This window comes from Halichoerus grypus, chromosome 5 (genome assembly GCF_964656455.1).
Source record: "Halichoerus grypus chromosome 5, mHalGry1.hap1.1, whole genome shotgun sequence".
Taxonomy (NCBI): Eukaryota; Metazoa; Chordata; class Mammalia; order Carnivora; family Phocidae; genus Halichoerus; species Halichoerus grypus.
Genome location: NC_135716.1, coordinates 135,933,501 through 135,952,558, shown reverse-complemented (window position 1 = coordinate 135,952,558; position 19,058 = coordinate 135,933,501). Strand labels below are relative to the sequence as shown.

The 19,058-nt window shown below is 46.2% G+C and overlaps 1 protein-coding gene and 1 non-coding gene across 2 annotated transcripts in view; both read left to right on the top strand.

Annotated features, from left to right (window-relative positions):
* Nucleotides 1-647: 647 nt before the first annotated feature.
* On the top strand, nucleotides 648-750 carry LOC118547094 (U6 spliceosomal RNA). Its single transcript, XR_004922937.1, has one exon. It is a non-coding gene; the product is annotated as a U6 spliceosomal RNA (small nuclear RNA).
* Nucleotides 751-4,626: 3,876 nt separating this feature from the next.
* CACHD1 (cache domain containing 1) overlaps nucleotides 4,627-19,058 on the top strand; it is a 201,644-nt gene continuing 187,212 nt past the window's right edge. The window contains exon 1 of the mRNA XM_036110148.2: nucleotides 4,627-5,483. Coding sequence (XP_035966041.1) covers nucleotides 5,238-5,483 — 246 coding nt within the window. The 5' untranslated portion in view covers nucleotides 4,627-5,237. The remainder of the gene's footprint in view (nucleotides 5,484-19,058) is intronic.

The following is a 19,058-nucleotide window of genomic DNA, read 5'->3' as shown; positions in this document are numbered from 1 at the left end:
GTCAAGGAACAAAATGGTTTGTGCCCCTCTTTGCACAGAGTGAATGATTCATGGATTTTCTTAAAAATCTTTCCCCTAGGGGCACCTGGGTGGCTCAGTCGTTGAGCGTCTGCCTTCGGCTCAGGTCATGATCCCAGGGTCCTGGGATCGAGCCCTGCATCAGGCTCCCTACTCTGTGGGAAGCCTGCTTCTCCCTCTCCCACTCCCCCTGCTTGTGTTCCCTCTCTCGCTGTCTCTCTCTCTCTGTCAAATAAAATCTTAAAAAAAAAAAAAATTTCCCCTAGGGGTGCCTGGGTGGCTCCAGCCTACTCTTGGTTTCACCTGGGGTCATGATCTCAGGGTCGTGGGATGGAGCCTGAGTCTGGCTCTGGGCTCAGTGGGGAGTCTGCTTGAGATTCTCTCCCTCCCTCTCCCCTTGCCCCTTCCCCATGTGTGTGCGTGCGCTCTCTCTGTCTCTCTGTCTCAAATAAATAAATAAATCTTTGGGGAAAAAATCTTTCCCCAATTCTTTGTTCCTACATCATTTGGGTTTCTACTGTGTCTGGAATCATGCTAGACTCTGTGGCAGTGAAGGAAGCTGACACAGTCCCTGATAGGTGATTCTGCTGTAGGTGGTTGTAGACCACACTTTGAGAAACATTAAGAGCTTGCTTTGGCAGCACATAGACTAAAATTGGAATGGTATAGAGAAGATTAGCATGGCCCCTATGCAAGGAGAAACATTAAGATGGAGAAAACAGACTTGCAAATGGACAATTACAAGGTCACATGTTAACTGCTGGAACTTCTGGGGTGGAAACAAGTAGTGAACAGGTGTCCAACTTGGTCACAAGCAAGGAGCACAGGAGCACTCTAATAAGAAGGTAAAGCCATCAGGCAAGTTTCATGGTAGTCTACAGTCTCCTGGGGACACCTGTGGCCCACCTGCCAGTCTTTTCATCATTTTTTAAGTTCAAATAGCTACATAGTCAGTAGTGTCTTCACTATATAGAATAGATGATTGAACTTGATCTTTAGAGTTACATCAAAACAAAGGGGGGGAAAAAGGAGTCTCTTATTAATAGAACATGTGGACTGGAATTGGAGCCAGAAAGTTAGTTCTAGGTCTTGGTGATGTCTCTTACAAGGCATGTGTTCTAGGTATTCCACTATCTTTTCTCTCCAGTTGTCTTTCTTCATTCATTTGTGATGTTTGCTCCTTCCTAGCTTCAGTGTGCAGAATCATACCCACTATTTGTTAGGTGATTCTATGTAGTAGGTGCTATGTACATATGGCTGTATATTTCCTGCAATATGTATTATGGGACTCAAGGCTCCTATGACTCCTTATGTCCTTTTTGTTTCAACTGCTACTTCTACCTGCTACTCCTCTTAGTATTTCCTAAAATTTTTGAGAATAAAAATTTGTTTGACCCAGCTAATCTTTTTGTCATACCTTGGCATGTGATAGATTGGCTGCCTTCATGTCACATGCCCACCCTGGTCCAATCAGTTGCCCCCCTGGCAGACAATCAACTAATGTTGAGCAGGGGTCAATGGTGGGGCAATTTCACTTGTCATTATGGGCTGGGGACATTAAGGAGTAGTAGTTTATCAACCAAAAAGCTTTTCCTGGTCTGTCACATACCAAGGTACATGTGTGAACATTCTGACACCAGACTAATAGCTCAGAGCTTGCTATTTGGTGTTTAAAGACCCAGGTTTGCATACTGGTGCCACCATCTAAAGTTGTATTATCTTGGACAAATGACTTTCTCTAAGACTCTTCTCCATTAGCAACATAGGAGATATTGCATGGCTCTTCCTGGGTAGTGAGAATCTCTTGGTTGTAGATACTGGGCTAAATGAATGAGTTACCATCCTGGGGAGCTTTGTTTGCAGCAAGCAGTTCAAAAGATTCCTTTGGTGGGAGGAGGGGGGAGGCCTGTAAAATGCATACTGCAGGACTCAGCCCTCCTCTGCCAATTCCACTTCAGTAAACTTGGGATGGAGCACTAGATCTGCCGTTTAAGAGTGCCTCAAGGCTATAGGTGGTGGTGGACCTGAGAAACATTAGGATGGAGAAAACAAGACTTTCAAATGGATAATCACAATGCTGCTTATTAAATGCTGCAGAGTGGCTTCAATAAGCCTAGAAAGACAGAGCAGAGCACAGAGAGCCTGTTTATTTTTTAATTTTTTAAAAAGATTTTATTTATTTATTTGACAGAGAGAGACACAGAGAGAGAGGGAACACAAGCAGGAGGAGTGGGAGAGGGAGAAGCAGGCTTCCCGCTGAGCAGGGAGCCCGATGCAGGGCTCGATCCCAGGACATTGGGATCATGACCTGAGCCTAAGGCAGACGCTTAACGACTGAGCCACCCAGGCACCCCAGAGAGCTTGTTTATTGTGTTAACTTTATTTCTCTGTGATGGGGCATCAGAAATGATTAGGTTACTCAGTGACAAGTTTAGATTTGACTTTTAGAAAGATGACTTTGGTTTTGGTGTGAAGAACAGAATGATGGGGATAAGAAGGACTGCATGGAGACTGGGAAGGAGGCTATGGTCCTAATGCAGGTCAGTTGTGACGAGGAACTGACGGAAGTGACGTCAGCCAATGGGATACAGATGGAGTGCCAAGATGGGCAGGAGACATAGGCAGGGAGCTGGAGTGGAGGCAGGGAGTAAGAAGCCTAGCTTGGAGAGCTGGTGACATCCACCCAGGTATGCAGTCAGTTGCAGATTTAGGTGGAGAATGAGGGAGAGCGGTAGTGAGTTTTAGGTATAGTTATTAGAGAAGCTAGCTAATAGTTGGAAAAATGGAAATCCAGCTCAAAGGGGAGATTAAGCTTTGTTTAGAAGTTTGTAAAACTCTGATGTCTTGGTGATAATTGAAGACATGAGTATACAGGAGAGTTCTCAAAAAGAACCTTGGAGTGAAAAAAGGGGACATAGGATTAGAATTTCAAGAAATAGGACCCCAAGAAATACAAATATACAAAAGATATGCAAAGAAAGAGAAGCCATTTTGAAGGAGTTTCAGAAGGATGGCTTAGAGATGTGTGACAATTCTGGTGACAGTATCCTTGAAGAATCCAGTACAAAATATTAATAATGCTAACTGCCATTATTTTTGGGTTTTTTTCTCTTCCATTTACCACGTGGACTAAAATGTTTTGTTTCACTGATTGCCATGTGCAATAATTAAAAACAAGTTATAGGATCATTTCTCTGCCAAATGTCAGTTCAACTCTGAGGATAGAAGACAACAGGTAGATTTTTTTTTTATCCTATCATTAATTAAAGCTTCATTTTTACAGCACCTACTTTATGCTTGGTACTGAGCTAAGTGTGGATGATGGAGAGGTGGATTGGTCTCTGCCCTCAACAAGCTTACTCTAGTTCTAGCATGTGCGAGTTATGTAAAACAAATATCGCAGATACTAAATGATGGTGCAGCAAGAGTCTGAGGTCCCTGTCTCAAGGGCAGATAGGGTGAAGAGTGTCACAAAATGAAAACATATAGTAGAGGAGACCACACTGATTGGGAAATTCAGAATAGAGAAACAATCACAAGGACGGATTGGGCCAGGGAAAGCTTACAAGAGGTGGGTTTTTAATACAATGTAGTCAAAGAAGTACAACAGAAGGTTTTACTATAAAGTGCAAAAGAGCACTAAGTCCTAGTAGGTCGTAGTACTACTACCAGCCCCGCTAGGTATCCCTAGGCAAGCCCCTTCACCTTGTGGGGCATGGCTCTGTTCTCTAGGAATGTAGGAGCAGCAACCTCACGACTCTTGGAAGGACGAAGGGCGGCCTCAGCATACCCCTCCCCCACCCCAACCATCCACTTGTTCCAGGTGCTTCCAACAGGTGATTTCCCAGAGAGCCTGAGCCAGGAGTAAATAGGAAGGTTAACCTCGCCTCCCCGTGCTTCGCAGATGTGTGGGGCCGACTCCCGTTCCGTAGTTTTGTGGGTTTTGTTTTGCTTTTGATGGGATCAGATGGAGAGACAGAAAGAACTATGTCGTATTTAAGAGCAAGATCCTTGGAATCAGACGTGCTTAAATTCTGGATCTGCCTCTTGTCCCCTGGGTGACCTTCGGCAATTTATTCCACCTCTCTTAGCCTCAGTCTGTTACCTAAAAATTTAGGATAAAGATACGTACCTCATAGGGATGTGGTGGGATTCAAGGCTAATGTATACAACCCCCAGAGCACAGTGCCGGGCACACAGTAGCTGGTTAATAAAAGCACCTGTTGGTCCGTCGAGTGACTGTTACTAATAACACCGAAGAGAAGCAAAGGACGCACAAACGGCGGTCCCCTCCTTCCCAGACTCTGCCAGGCAGAAAGCCGGCGTCCCAGGACTTAAAGGGACATTGGATGGAACGTGGAACGGGTGGGATCCCGGAGTCCGTCGCATTGGCGATGGCGGTGAGAGCTGGGGTGGGTCGCTGTCCCCGGCCACGAGAAGGTCCGAGTGACCCCACCGCCGGCAGGGCTGGTACCCGAGAAGAGAGCCGGCTCTCCGGCCCCCGGCTTCTGGGGGGCCGGTTCTGAGGCGGGAGCGAGGGAAAGAGAGGAGGGGCGACTGGGGGAATTTCCCCGCCTCTCTCCCTCCTTCCATAAATCACCGCAGCCGCGACAGCGGCCGCGCCGGGAAGTGCACGGAGCCGGAGTGCAGCGTGGTGGCACCAGACGCCTCCCTTTCCCCCCTCCGCTTGCTTTCTTTCTTTCAGTTTTTTGTTGTGTGTGTGTGTGTGTTTTAAGCCTCCCCCTCTCCCTCCTTGCTGGGGTGGTTGCCCAGCCTCGCCGCTCGGGCGCCGCTCCTCCTCCGCCGGTGCCGCCGCCCGCCCTCGCCGCCTCCGCCTCGCCGCGCCGGGACTCCCGGGAAGCGAAAGCTCGGCGGCTCGCCGCTCCGACTGTCAGCCCCGCGGCCCGCGCCGCCACACTCTGAGACGCCCGCCGCGCCGCGCCGCGGGGGCCGCGCCGGCGCCGGGGTCCCTCGGAGCGCTCGGGCGGCCGCTTCCTCTCCCGCCCGCCGCCGGAGCCAGGCGATGGTGGCCGCCCGCGCTCCCGCGCTGTAGCCGGGCGCCCCCTAAGTTTGGGAGCCGCCGCGGCGCGCAGAGGCGTCTGCGGAAGGGCAAGAAAGTTTTGCGGGGTGCGCCAAGCGGGCCCTGGGCGCACCTCGCGTTGCTCCCTCCCCGCTTCCCGGCGCCTTGAGCCCGTCGGCGGGGAGTGGGGGGAGGCAGCATGGCCCGCGAGCCGGAGGAGGAGGAGACGGCGGGGGCGGCCGCCCTGGCCCGCGGCTGCCGGGGCTCGTCCGGCCCGGCCGGGGCCCGGGCGCCGCGGCCGCCCCTCTGGCTGCTCTGCCTGGGCGCGTGCTGGCTGCTGGGCGCCGTGGCCGACGCCGACTTCTCCATCCTGGACGAGGCGCAAGTGCTGGCGAGCCAGATGCGGAGGCTGGCGGCCGAGGAACTGGGGGTCGTCACCATGCAGGTAAGTGGCCCCTTTTGCGCCCCCAGAACTTGCCAGGCATCTTGCCTTTCTCCTATGCGCAGAGCCCGGTCCCATTCTCCAGTACAGGTCCCACTGACCACGCACAGACCTCTCTGGTATGTACGGAGCCCCTTTTCCGCCAGACACCTCTGCCCTCTGCAGACTTCCCACCACCCCCCTCCCCACCCCCGACTACACACCAACTCCTCTTTCATGTACACAGGTACCTCTCCCTTTCTCCTCTGCAGAGGCTCCTGCCCTTTGCACGGAACCCACTCTACCCGCTCTCCCCACCCTTCAACAGCTCCTTTATCTCAGCGACGACTCAGCGGTTCCTTCGAATCCCCTTCCCTAATTTTGCACGTATTTCCCCCCGCAGTCTTGTTTTCACCCCCCTACCCCTGCAAACTCCCCTCGTTCTTTGTGTACCCATCCCGGGGCAGACAGCCCCGCCTGGCTTCGACGATTTTCCTCCCCTACCCCACCCCCTTGACCACCTCCCTGTGTCCCCGAGACCAAGGCGCACGGATGGGCGCCGGGAAGGAAGGCACCGCAGCGTGCGCAGCTGCTCCCGGGCCACCTGGGTCCCGGCGGAGATCGGCCTCGGGAGCGGACTCTGCGCTCCGTTTCCCCGCCAGGGTGCATTGGGGGAGGGGCTGGCCTGGTAGATTCCCGACTCTGGTTCGGTGTGGGGGACTTTTTTTTTTATTGCTTTCTGCTATTGCTGTTGTCGTTTGCGCACTCTCCGCTGTATGATTTTTGTTTTGTGTGTGCCTTTTGGGGGGAGGAAAAAGGGGAAACCGTGAATAAGGTTTCCAATTCTTCTGTATTGTTTACCATGTTGGCCCTCCCCAATGGAGGAAGAGGCTTACAGAAAGATTGCCCGTGGCTGAGAAGGAATCCTGAAGGTGTTACTAATAACAGTAGTAAAAATTGCTAAACAGCAACCACCTGGAGATTCTACCCTGCCATTATTTTATCTTCTTGGCCAGAAAGGCCCAGTCGATTAGGAGAGGTGGAGGTGACCTTAAGAGTCTGAAACCTTTGCTGTAACATTCTTCCGTAAAATAACCTTATTCCCTTATGCATTCTAACAATAATGGTGATAAATGTGGTCTTCGAAAGAGCGAAGTTTCCAGGAATGTGCTCTCGGAATAGGTTTCTGATTTCGATTCTACTGTGACCACCCTTCCACCTCCCACCGGGGGAGGTGTTTTGAGTCACTTTGGGATTCAGGTTTCCGACGTCTCCCCCGACCCCCAAAATCTTTCTCCCTACCAGGCCTCCCCCCTCAACCCTGAGTCTTCTCTCAGGATGATACAATTTTCCCAAAATCACTCCCGCAGACCTTTTCCACTGCAGTGAAAGACATTGGGCTTTTGTTGTTGTTTGTTTTGTTTTTAGGTGAGATAGAGGAGTGGATGGTTTGCTTGAAAGGTAATTCTGTATTTGCAGACACCCGGCTACGAAGTGTAATAGAGTCGGATATTTCTTCATTTGCATAACAATTGATAAGCTTTTAAGATACATTATTTAGTTGTCCTTTTCTGTGCAGATTTTTCAGGTTCAGGTTCTATTCTTTTTCCACATGCATTTTCTGATGATTGTTGACAGAGTTCTTAAGAGTGAAGTGACTTAGAGGAAATGGAACTAAAATGTTAGGAAGGAACTAAGATTCCACCCCCCCCCCCCCCCGCACACACACACTGGTGAATGTTTCAATTCAGAGCACAAACAATTGTGTTTTTGCATAGTGACACCTTTTTAAATAAAGGATGTCTAATATGTTTGAGTTTCGGACTGCTTGTAAGATTAGAAGGCATTTGTCACCTTCACCCCATCACTAGGGCGGGACAAGGGATTGTAAGTACCCCCCCCTTCCCCATATAAGCTAAGGACTTGGCTTTTTCTAAGATGCTGACAGCAGTTTTACTGTTTCTCACCCGATCCTTGACAAAAGGTGAAATAGGATCCCAACACATTGTCATTCAGGTAGGGATCCAAAGCAAATGTACTTTTAAAAGGCTTCCCTGTTGAAAAGGAGACACTTTGGGGAAAAAAAGCTCTGATCTGTGGGGGGTTTGTGCCCAAATGGCCCTGTATCTCCTCCCTACTGGCCTCTTTCTAGCACCTTTGCAACCTCATTGTGGAAACTGGCCTCCTGGGGACAGGGTTTTGTCTGGCAAAATGTGAAGTGGCTTCTCTCCTTTTTTGAAAGGAGAAGCACATACTGTATTTAAATTCCTCTCCTTGAGCTGTACATTGATCTGCCACTTGCCTCCATCTGGGGAAAATTGGGGAAAGAGTCTCTTTTTAATTTTGTTAGACTGCCAGCTTTTGGGGGGAGGAGTAATTGTAAAATAAAATCTAAGGCAGGTTAGGTTTTTTGGCCCTTAGAACAAAGATTGGGAGCCTCACATTTTCCTCTGTAAACCTCTGGGATTTGTTCAATGGGTCTGAAATTATGTGGGTTTAGGTATTTAAAGTGCAGATTGTAGAGTCCTCCCTTGTGGAATGTTGGCTTTTATAGCTGTGGAGCTAGTCCGTCGTTCAGAGGTAGGTAGCCTCGTGGGGGTGTTAAGGTGGCTGGGGTCGGACTGACTTAGACAGATAGGAGGGGTGGGGGAGAAGATATGCAGATATGAGGGGTTTGGGGGACAGGTTAGGTCTCTTTGCAAGAGAAAAATATTCCCACTCAGTTAAAGATCATTTGACCTTGGCATTTGGAGCACAGGGCAGACCTTTCGGGAGAGTACCTCATTGATGAGAAGCTTTCTGCCGGTCAGTTTGTATGTAAAAAGCTTATTTTCAGACTTTTAAACCCCTTCTGTGGCAGAAATTCTCCAAAGACCATTTTTAATTTTGAGAAATTGCAAAGCAGCCCTCAAACGAGGCCTGATGCCGCATTTCGAGTGGCAGCACATACTGCTCACCGGGGGTTGTAAGGGGTAGGTTTACAAAAGCAAAACTCAGGCCTTTTTTCAGCACTGCAGTTTCCCATGGCAAGGTTGTGGTGCTTGCTGATATAAGCTTTTCAAACTGTCTTCTCTATCTTAAAGATTTTCTTGGAAAGGTTTTCTCGTGAAGGCTGGGGTTGGGTTTTTTTTGTTTTGTGCTTTGTTTTTGGGTTTTTTTTTTTTTTTTTTTTGGTCATTCATTTCTCGTAATGGACAAAATTAAAAAAAAAAAAAACTTTAAATGATTTGCACCAACTAATTTTGCCAGTGCCCTGGGAAAGCTGCCACTGAATACTGCCCCCCCCCCCCCCCCCCCCCCCCCCCCCCCCCCCCCGGCGGCAGCAGACCTCGTACATCATGGGTAAAAGTCAAAAACCTAATCCTCATCTCCTCAGGGGTCTGGCGGAGTGAAGCCATCAACATTGAGATGTGGGGAGCAGAGTGGCTGTGGCAAGGCAGACGTGTGTCTGCCTATCGCTCCTGCACCAAGTTTTTATCAAGCAGCATCTTGGAGTGGAAAGAAAGAACTTGGCATTGGGTATTTGGAGACCTGGAGTCGGCCCTGCCACTTAAAAGTTGGGCGATCTTTAGTTGCAAGACTGGGGATGATGGTTCCTCCTAGAGATTGGATTTACTGGAAATAGTGCATGTGAAGGCATTTGTTCCCGTGAAGCTGTGTTGGTGGATATGGTGGCTCTTAAATGGAGAGCTTATTAATTGAAAGCTTACTGTGCACAGAACCCTGTGCTAGGTGTTGAGGGGATTTACAAGGAGGTATTCCAGCATAGCGCCTGGAGGAGTTTGTAATCTGCAGGAGGAGGGAAGATTGCACAGGGAAAATGGTTAAAGAACAATGTCTGCTTGTTAGAAGGCATATCTGGCTCTGGCAACCATTTCACCAGGCACTTATAAGGCCCATTTAACATTATATGACAATACAGGCTTCTTAACAGCAAGGGCCTGGCACCTGGCCAGTGTGCCCGCCTTGATGTTAGCTCTAACGCAGCTCTGCTGGGCTGGGCATAGTGACTGTGAACTTGGCACACACACCAGCAGGTTGGTCAGACAGCTGCTGTTTGGGGCCTGGAAGCTGGCGGGGGGTAGAGTGTTGGGGGGATAGGGTGGGGGTGGGGAGGGCCCTTCCAGGAGGGGCAGAAGAAGTACCAGAAGCACAAACGAGAGCTCCAACTCAAATTCAGGCAAGAGTAGCAGCCAGGACAGTTGTGACTTTAGGAACTGAAGGGCTCAGCTGGGCTGAGGTGCTGGCTGAAAATCTAGAGTGAAGTTGTAAATGTGTGGCTGCTGCTAAAGTGAAAGGGGAGGCCTTTGTATGTACCAGGACCACATTGCCTAAATGCACTGTTCATTTTGTGTCTGTTTAGCAAGCTTTGGGGGTGGGGGGCTTCTCTTCTGTGAAGGGCCTTGGGTTAGACTTAGCTGGGAATACAAGGTGGATGAAGCCTGGTCGGTGCCCTTAAGCTCAGAACTGATGATGGAGACCAATATGAAAAGAGGCAGTATGATCCAGGGGGTTGGCAAGAGGCAGAGGCCATAGCATGCTGTGGGTGGTGCAGAGGTAGAGGGAGGAGCGAGGCATTATGGGAGCACAGAGGAGGGCTGCCCAAGGCCGTCTGGTGAAGTCCGGGAAGTTGGTTACTCCTTTCTCAGTGTTTTCAGTGAACTGTGAACACAGAGGTCAATCCTGAAAATCAGCCCCAAACATGAAGGCTGACCAAATCAGGAGTTCACTGAACAGTTCTCATACCCTTTGGTGGCACTGGACAGAACAGCTGGTATATCTTAAAGCCCTGAGTAGGGATGTGGCTGTGACTCTTGGACCTTTCATATGGCCTCCTGTCTTAGCTCACTGGCTGCCACTGTGGAGCTTCTGTGGTTATTGGACTCAAACATTTTGGTTTGCAGTTATGTTTAGGTCAGACTTGTATTTTTTCCCCAAATCTTGTCTATTGTACCAGGAATGGTATATTGTACAATAATTTGAGTGTGTACTTAAGCAGTATTGAATGTCTTATGGGGGGGAAGTCACCTCTAGTTGCAAATAATGTGGTTTTATTCTGTGCCCTATGTACAATATAAGCCCTAGCAGGGAAAATTGCTGCCTTGCTCTCTTCTGAAATTGAGGAGTAGAAGAAAATTGACCATTGATGGATGACTCGGAGTTGAACTTGGTAAGAGAGAGCCAAGGAAAAGCATGTTGAATGACTTCTGGTGGACTATCCCCGTTGTGCTTAATACTCTCTCCACTTCCTCTCCACTAATACCTGTCTTAGTTGGCATTGGAGCCTGTGCTTATATTTTTCCTGCCAATCCTGTTTGAGTCTGGAGGTGGGGGGGGGGAGGGGAAGGAGATGGTTTCACACTTTATAACTTGGTGCTATTTCTGGTTGCTGCTTGAGGAGTTCCTTCCTTGAGCTTAAGTGGATGAGCAGACAGGAACTTTGCAGAACTCTGGAATTCTGTGCAGTGGAATTTATTTTGGATCTGTTTTGACCTGGTGTAAAAAAAAAAAAAAAAAACAAAACTGAAATTCAAAATAGAAAGGGACAACAGAAGCAACAATTTTGACTCAGCTAAGTTATTAACGCTAACTTCAGCATGTTGTTAAATTGCTCTGAATATTAGTGTCTTCGTGCTTCATTCATGGTGTTAAGGAAGGGAAATAGATTTTAAAAGATAAGTATCTAGCACAAGGTCTAACATAGGAACAGTCAGTAAAGAAGTATGGGACCATCTTTTTAGTGTCCGGAACAGAACCTGGAAGGCAAACATGTAGCTCCTAAGCCTGAATGAAACCAAAATCAAATCTTGAGAACCTGCAGATCTCAATGTGGTCAGTCCTTTGTCCCAGGGGTTGCCAAAGTGGGGTGTACAGACTTAGGGATGTGGTGCAAAACCATCCTTCGGGGTTTATGAAGAAATTATTACCCTGTTATTAATAGTATGGGCTTTTAAACTTCTCGTTACAAAGATTTGGAGGGAAAAAAAACAAGAATAGCATAACAATGCCCATGTACCTCTTAACCAGCTGAAACAGCAACTCCTGGTCAAGCTACATTTATCTCTGCCTGTGCCTCCTCCACCCACTCCCCAATTATTTTTGAAGCAAATTCCAGATCTCCCCTAATTTCATCCATAATTTATTTTCACCCAGAATATTTAAACTTCATCCTTATTTCTGTATTTTAAAATGTTTGATAAAGGGCGCCTGTGTGGCTCAGTCATTGAGTATCTGCCTTCGGCTCAGGTCATGATCCCAGGGTCCTGGGATTGAGCCCCGCATCAGGCTCCCTGCTCTGAGGGAGGCCTGCTTCTCCCTCTCCCACTCCCCCTGCTTGTGTTCCCTCTCTCGCTGTGTCTCTCTCTGTCAAATAGATAAATAAAATCTTTTTAAAAAAGTTTTATACATAATGTGTACTAGTATATAGAATTTACAATCCACAGACTATTTGCAGGGTATATACTTAGTGTTTTATGGTGACATGCCTGAGTTTTTGAGCAAAACCATCGCTGTGCGCCCCCCCCCCCAAATCTTTATAAATAGTAGCTTTGCTTCCAGAAGTAATGCCCAAGCTGCTTTGGGGGGGGGCTCCTCTGGGACCCTTTTTTTCCCCTCCCTGACACAAGTGGTTGGCCCCCATTTTCACATCTGGCTTTCTGCCCGAGGCTGTGAGGTTCCTTGTTTCCATAGTGAGCAGCGTGTAGTCTCTGCACATGTATTTGACTGGTGCATCATGGACTGCATCTTCTCCTTGTCCCTCTTCTCTGCCCCTTCCAGAGGAGGCAGGAGTGAGGAAGGGACAAGGCAAGATAAGCTGTAAGTGGGGGAGAGGGGAAGGTTGAAGAAGAGAAGGTGGACCATCTACAGATCTGTCTTCTGAAGAGTCTGTCAGCAAGTATTCACTGGGTGCCTCCATGCAGAACTGGAGGCTGGGAGAGTGTAGGAGCGGCCTAGAACGCCCCGTGCTTTCCCTCTGAGGGCTCATGTCTTTTCAGGGAGGCATAACCAGTTTCTGTGGGTCAAGACCGACTAGAAAGAAAGGCTGAACTATGGGCTCTAGACTACACCTGGGGCTAACGGGTCAGTCAGACCAAATGAGCGAAGCAGGCGAGGTGTGGGTCAGTGGGGAGTGGCATCGGCTATGGTAAACAGCAGCTGCGACTCTCCTCCGCAGTTGTCCCCTGGCCATGATGGGTCCAGTGAGGCCATGTGACTGTTCTTCAGGAGAAGGTGGATGTCTGGCTTTTAGACAAAACTCTATAGATTCTTAAAAGTGTTGGCAACTAATTTGGATTAAAAAAAAAAAAATGCACAGAAACTGTGGGCCAAGCCAAACACATCTGCAGGCTGGATCAGACCAGAGGCCACCAATTTGCAGTGCCTGGATTGAAAGGACTCCATGGGTTCCAGGAGGTAAAAATCCGTGCTTGGGTGTAAAGGTTATGGGGAAATGAGTTTCTGTATAAAGGAAAGGAAAACTTTCTGATAGAAGAGTTCTAAATTGGATTGCTTTGGGAGATGAGCTCTCTGTTACCATAAGCAAATAGCTATTGAATATTTGGTGTCAGGCGCTAGATCCTTTCTGAGCTCTCCATCAGTTAATTTCTAATGCAGTGAATGAGGGAAGTATTACTGGATGCCAGGGAAAGTATGTCAGGGACATTAATGTATTAGGGTATAGAGAAGGATTCTTCTGGAAGGCTTTCCAGAATAAAGGTGGAAGGAAGGAGTTGGTTAGTCAAAGAGTAGAGTTCCCAGAAGGCCCCTTTGTGATGGTACCTTTAAGGAATGGAAACCTGGCTTTAAGGTTTGGGGTTCGGAGAGCCAGAGGGAAGGAAGGGTGCAGGTAGAGGTCGGAGAAGTAGACAGAGGCCAGGTTGTGGGATCCTTGGATCCTTCATGTCAGTCAAGACTTCTTATATGGCAGGTAAAGAACACCCAATTACACTGGCTGAACAAGAAAGGAACTATTGCCTTAAGTGCTTGCACAGTCTGGGTAGATCTTTGGGCAGTCACTAGATTAGGGCTCAAACAATGTGGCCAGTACACAGTTTCTCTGCATGCCTACTTTCTTAAATAGGTCCTCCCTTTGTTTCAACATGGCGGGCAGTAGCTTAACAGTGTTTGAGTTGAGAACTCGCTACTACTCGTGCCTGAGTGTCTTGCATTTGGAGATGTACTATGGGGGGAGGGAACTAGGAATCTGGAGAAAGCTCGGTACCCAGAAAACTCAGCTGAAATGGTTTAGGATTCGGACACCAGCTGCCACCAGCTGCTAGGGCCTGCTCCATAGCTTTGTTCTGCCTCCCCAAGTCCAGTTCAGAGAGGGCCTGCTGTGTGGTCTCCCTGCTTCTGGCTGGAAGGCAGGCTGCCTAGCTTTCCACTGCGGTCTTGTGGTCTGCCCTCAGGTGGTGTACAAATCCAGGCTCAGCAGGCCCTTGGCACACCTTCCTCCCTGACCTTTCAGTTCCTCAGATCACTGGGTGCCGTGAGGACTGGGAAGAACGAGAGAGCATCACATCTACCTCCCTTATACAGATGAGAAACTGAGGCCCAATGAGACAAGTGGCTCTCTGGGGATCACACCAGTAGTAAGTGGTAGACTTAGAACTCACGTGTTGGTCTTAAGACTCCTGCTTTTTGACCCGTTACACAGTATTATCCTGTGGGAGCTCCATTTTTTCCAAGAGAATTTTGCCTTAAAATGGAAAGGAAACTTAATTAAGGACCTTTACATTCCTTGAGGGGCGGGGAGTTTCTGATGGATGAGAATATAAAGCTGATAGTTGACTTTGACAACTGACTGGGTTTTTGTTTTTGTTTCAGTAAGTTATTGAAATATCTAAAAGTTGGTGAGCCACAGATGAAACAAAAATTTTGAGACTTCTACAATGTTATTATTTTTTTTAAGAGCAATTTTAAATGGTCCGTTTATTTATAATCGTGAACTGTACCACCACTAGAGTAATTTTTTATTTAAAAGGTAAAGCATAAAAAGAAAACAAAACTTGAAGGGAGGAACATTTTGGTTTTTTGGTTTTTGTTTATGTAAAGGCTACAGAAGGAAATTCCACCTGTAATTTTCAGGCAAAGTTCTATTTTGGATTCCCAGAACTTGCATCTCCCTAGTCATTAGGAGTATGAAGTTTTTGTTTTGTTTTAATTTTCACCAAGGAAAAAAAAAATGATTACTTTGGAGAAGTTATTTATTCAATTTGATAATGAAACAAAATAAAATGTCATTTGAATGCCTCTTTCCCTTGCCCACTTTGTTCTGAGTTCAAAAGGAGAAAGGAGTTTTCCTCTCCTTCAGATTACATAGTCCAATGATTTCTGAGTTAATTACAGTTAGAAAAATTCCAACACCTAAATACCGGCGTGGATCGCTGAAAAGTAACTTAGGGTCCATATTTCCCTGGAAATCGTGTGTTTTATTGTAACTGTAGAGAAGAAACCAGTGGGTAAATTGTTATCTGTTGTGTGTGATAACGTCTTGATTCTGTTCCAACCATAACAATTATTTTAAAGACTCTGTCAAGGCCCAAGACTGTAGCACTTTTTTTTTTTTTTTTTAATTCCCCTTGGACATTTTTTTAAGTTTTATTTTTGCATGGAGTATTTAAAAAAAAAAAAACAACTTTCGAGGCCCTGGTGGAAGGGCAGTGAAAATCAGCAAGCCGGTGAGAATGAATCTGAATTTTTAATTAGGCTTTGAGTTGTTTCTTCAAAGTGTAGAGACATCATTAGTGATGTAAGTCTTGTTGCGTTAGCAGAGACTGACATTTTACTTCAAACGTGGAGAGTGCATCTGTCCCATGCAGATAAAAGTTGCCAAGTGTGGAATAGCAAGGTGGATTGGTAGATAATTAGCTGTCCCACACTACTGCAGGGGGGCAGATGCCTGCCAGTCATGGGCAGGAAGGAGGAATTATTAGTGGGAGAAAATCCAAGTGTGTCATAAAGCAATTTGGAATCCCTTCAGCTGTGGCAGAGCTGATAAGGCGTACATTAAGGAAACAAGACAAACTGAGTCTAGTATATGATGGCCAACTTTCTTTTTTAAGAAATCTTAATTCAAAAGAGGAATGGCTAGAAATTAATGATCCATAAATACAGTGGAGTGCAGATTCATCAGTCTGCCCTGACTCCATATAGAACATAATTAACCAGCTTAAAATAGTCTTCGTATTCTCGTGTATCTTGAAAATAAAGTGAGGATTCTATGCAGGAGAGAAAAGAATCACAGGGATGCCATAAAGAACTGTGCGGTGTCTAACCATGAAAACACATTTGAAGAAGAAATTTTGAAGTATATCACCTCTCTAATATAAATGTTACAATATTTATAAGTGATTTGAGTATATATTGCCTTATTGGTAGAAAACATGCATGTACTTAAATATTCTTAAGTGTTTCGGTGATGCTCGCATTCCTTTCTAGGAAATAAGAGGTACAGAAGGACCTGTTGGCTTTCTTGCCCATCCTCAATTATTTGCTAACTCAAATGAAACTTTATGGGATGTTTTGTCTATTTGGATGGTTCCCTGTGCCCATGCCCAGATACTGGACTTGTTTGTCCTAATTTCATCCACTTTTATTGGGTTGGCTTTTTCCAAAGCCAGGGCCTCTTCTGCCAGCCCAGAAGCAGGAGGCACTGAAGTGGGATGTGTGCGGGGTTCTGCTTGGGTCGTGGAGCCTCTAAGTGAGGCCTACCCTTGGCCACTATGCGACAGAGCCTGTTTTTTACTCTTGGCTGCCTGTTCTCCTTTCTCGCTAGGGGAAGTTCACTGGGTTGTTGCTGCCTGTGTGGTTTTGGAGAAAGCCTGGAGAATTGAGGTTTTTGGCAATCTTGGCTCTTGGATCCAGAGTTGACTCCATCGATCCTCCTGTGAAATGGGGATATTTACGCTTTTGTAGTCTTGGGGTGGGGTTAGGGGATGCAGGACAGGGGACCAGACTTTGTCCTGAGTATGAACCAATCGTATTTGTTATGGGTTCAGTTCCCTGGAGTTAGTGTAAATTAATATGACCATCAAGGAAGCCTGGACCTTTTTTTTTTTTTTTTTCCGTACATGTATATTGAGATAATAAATGTGGGCAAGTGTTGCAAACAGTAAAGCTTTGTACAGGTGGGAGTTATTAGAGCATGAACTCCCATAATGAAATTCTGCCCAGATTTATTCATCATATGGTCCTGGTGTGGGTTAGTACTGTCTCTGGCACATGGTAAGGACTCAAAAAATGTCTGGACTACAGAAATTGAGTGGCCAGCTTTCAACAGTAGACTTTGTGACATTCTCATGTTTACTCCAAATTTAGCTTTTGCTACTGTTTCATGTATCAATTTCATTACTTACTCTAGGCTTACAGCGAAATGTCTCCAGCCTTTACTTGCTACTAAAGATTTAAAATGTTTCAGATTAGTGAAACTGTCTAGCAGAGTACCAAGCATATTAGGACTCCGAAGTATTGATTGGTTCTGATGTCTAATTTCTTCATGTGAGAGAAAATTGAGGTATGTATATTGGAATATAACAAAGACAAAAGTGTGTGTATTTGCAGATTATGTACTTAGAGCTACTTTATCCTAGAGGCTAGAATTTATTAATTAGCTTAACTATTTATTGAGCATGTACTATATGCCAGGTACTATGCTTGGATTTCAGTTTGTGATTTAAAAGAGCCACAAGCCCTGTTCTCATGGAGTATACCATCTACTAGGGGAAATAGACATTAAAGAAATAATCATGTAAGTAAATATAAACTATCAATTTTTGAATAGTATTAGCAGGAAGCCAGGGCTATTAGAAAGATTACCAGGGAGATGTTTGAAAATCTTTGGGGAGGGGGGGCAGTCAGAATGTCACTTCTTTGCCTAAAATTCTCTAAAGGTTCCTGTCTGACTCAGCATAAAATCCCAAATTACAGTGGCCTTTACAGCCACATGGGACCTAGCCCCTGATATTTTTGTGGCTTTACCTCCCCTCACCCCACCCAACTACCACCCTTCCCACACACACATGCACTGTTCCTCTAATATTCCAAGCACACACCTGCCCCAGGGTCTTTGAACTTGTTCCCTCTGCCTGGGAATAGCAAGAAGCACTCCTAGGGCACCTTTAACAGTACCCTGCTTTGCCTCTCCTCACTCTGTCTCCTTACCTTTTTTACTTTATTGTCATACCCCTTAACCTCCTATAGGTAGCTCTGTATTGTTCAGTCCTGTTTTCATATGGAATGGTGCTTGGTACTTACAATCACTCAAATACTTAACTGGACAAGGGTGAGTGGGAGTGACAACTCTCAACTGGGTAGTATGGGAAAGAATCTGGCTCCTTTCCAGCACCTCCTCAATCAGAGGAGGGGTTGAGGGGGTTTGCAGAAAGAGGAGGAGCCAGTGTGGGGGGAGGGTTTGGAGAGCCTCACAAAAGAAGGAGCCAATCGGGAGGAGTTGGGAGCTGCTGAAGGAAGAATGAGAGTCAAGGGACGGGTTGGGCTGCGGGGGACTAGCATCCCAACAGAGGGAAGAGCCTACATCCAAGTCTTGAGAGGCAGGACTATGGCCCACTTTGAAGAACTGAAATCAAACCAGGGGTTGACTTAGTATGCGTGCAGAAGGGTGCTGCAAGTGAAGAATTTGGAGTCTTATTCCTAGTTAACACAAGGATAGTTGTTTGCCATTAACTCTTTGGTCATGACTTTCCTGATAAGGTCCCATTAGAAGGGGGAGGATTCAGAGTGAAAGACCCTGGATCTGTAGAGGTCTGGAAATGGGAAAATCTGCAGTAGGCCATCTGTTTCTTCCAGGTGAGGGAGAAGAGAGAGAAGAGACTGCAGCTTCATTCACATAGATCATGGAGAAAAATTTAAATGTAGCTTCATAGTTCTTTATAATTTAAAAAAAATACTCATGCTTTCCATGTTATTTCTTGACCAAAAAACAACAAAACAAAACAACCCCCCCCAAAAAAAAGCCCTAGAGTCAACTGAGTACAGTAATGAAGTCCTGCACTAATGATTCAAATATACTTTCCCCATACTGCATTACATTCGTTTAGTTACATGCAGTAAAATGTATTTTTCCCCCTGCAGATAGTAATCATCACTTTTTAATGTGGCTTTGACCTTTTATAACCAAATCTTTGAAATACCTCAAATATTTTTTCATGTTATTTAAAAAATTGTAAAATCTACGTAACATTAAATTTTCTATTTGAACCATTTTTAATTGTTCAGTTCTGGGCATTAACTACTTTCATGATGCTGTGTGGCTATTACCACCATCTGTCTCCGGAACTTCCTCCATCTTCCCCGACTGAAACTCTGTACTCATTAAACATCTCTCCTCTTCTCCCTGCAGCCCCTGGTAACTATCAGTTTCTTTCTCTATGAATTAGACTACTCTAGGCAGCTCATATAAATGGTGGAATCATATAATATTTGTCCTTTTGTGACTGACTTATTTACCATAATGTCTTCAAGGTTCATTCATGTTATAACATGATCAGAATTTCCTTCCTTTTTAAGGTTGAGTAATTACCCATTGTATGTATATGCTACATTTTGTTTGTCCATTCATCTATCAATGGACACTTGGCT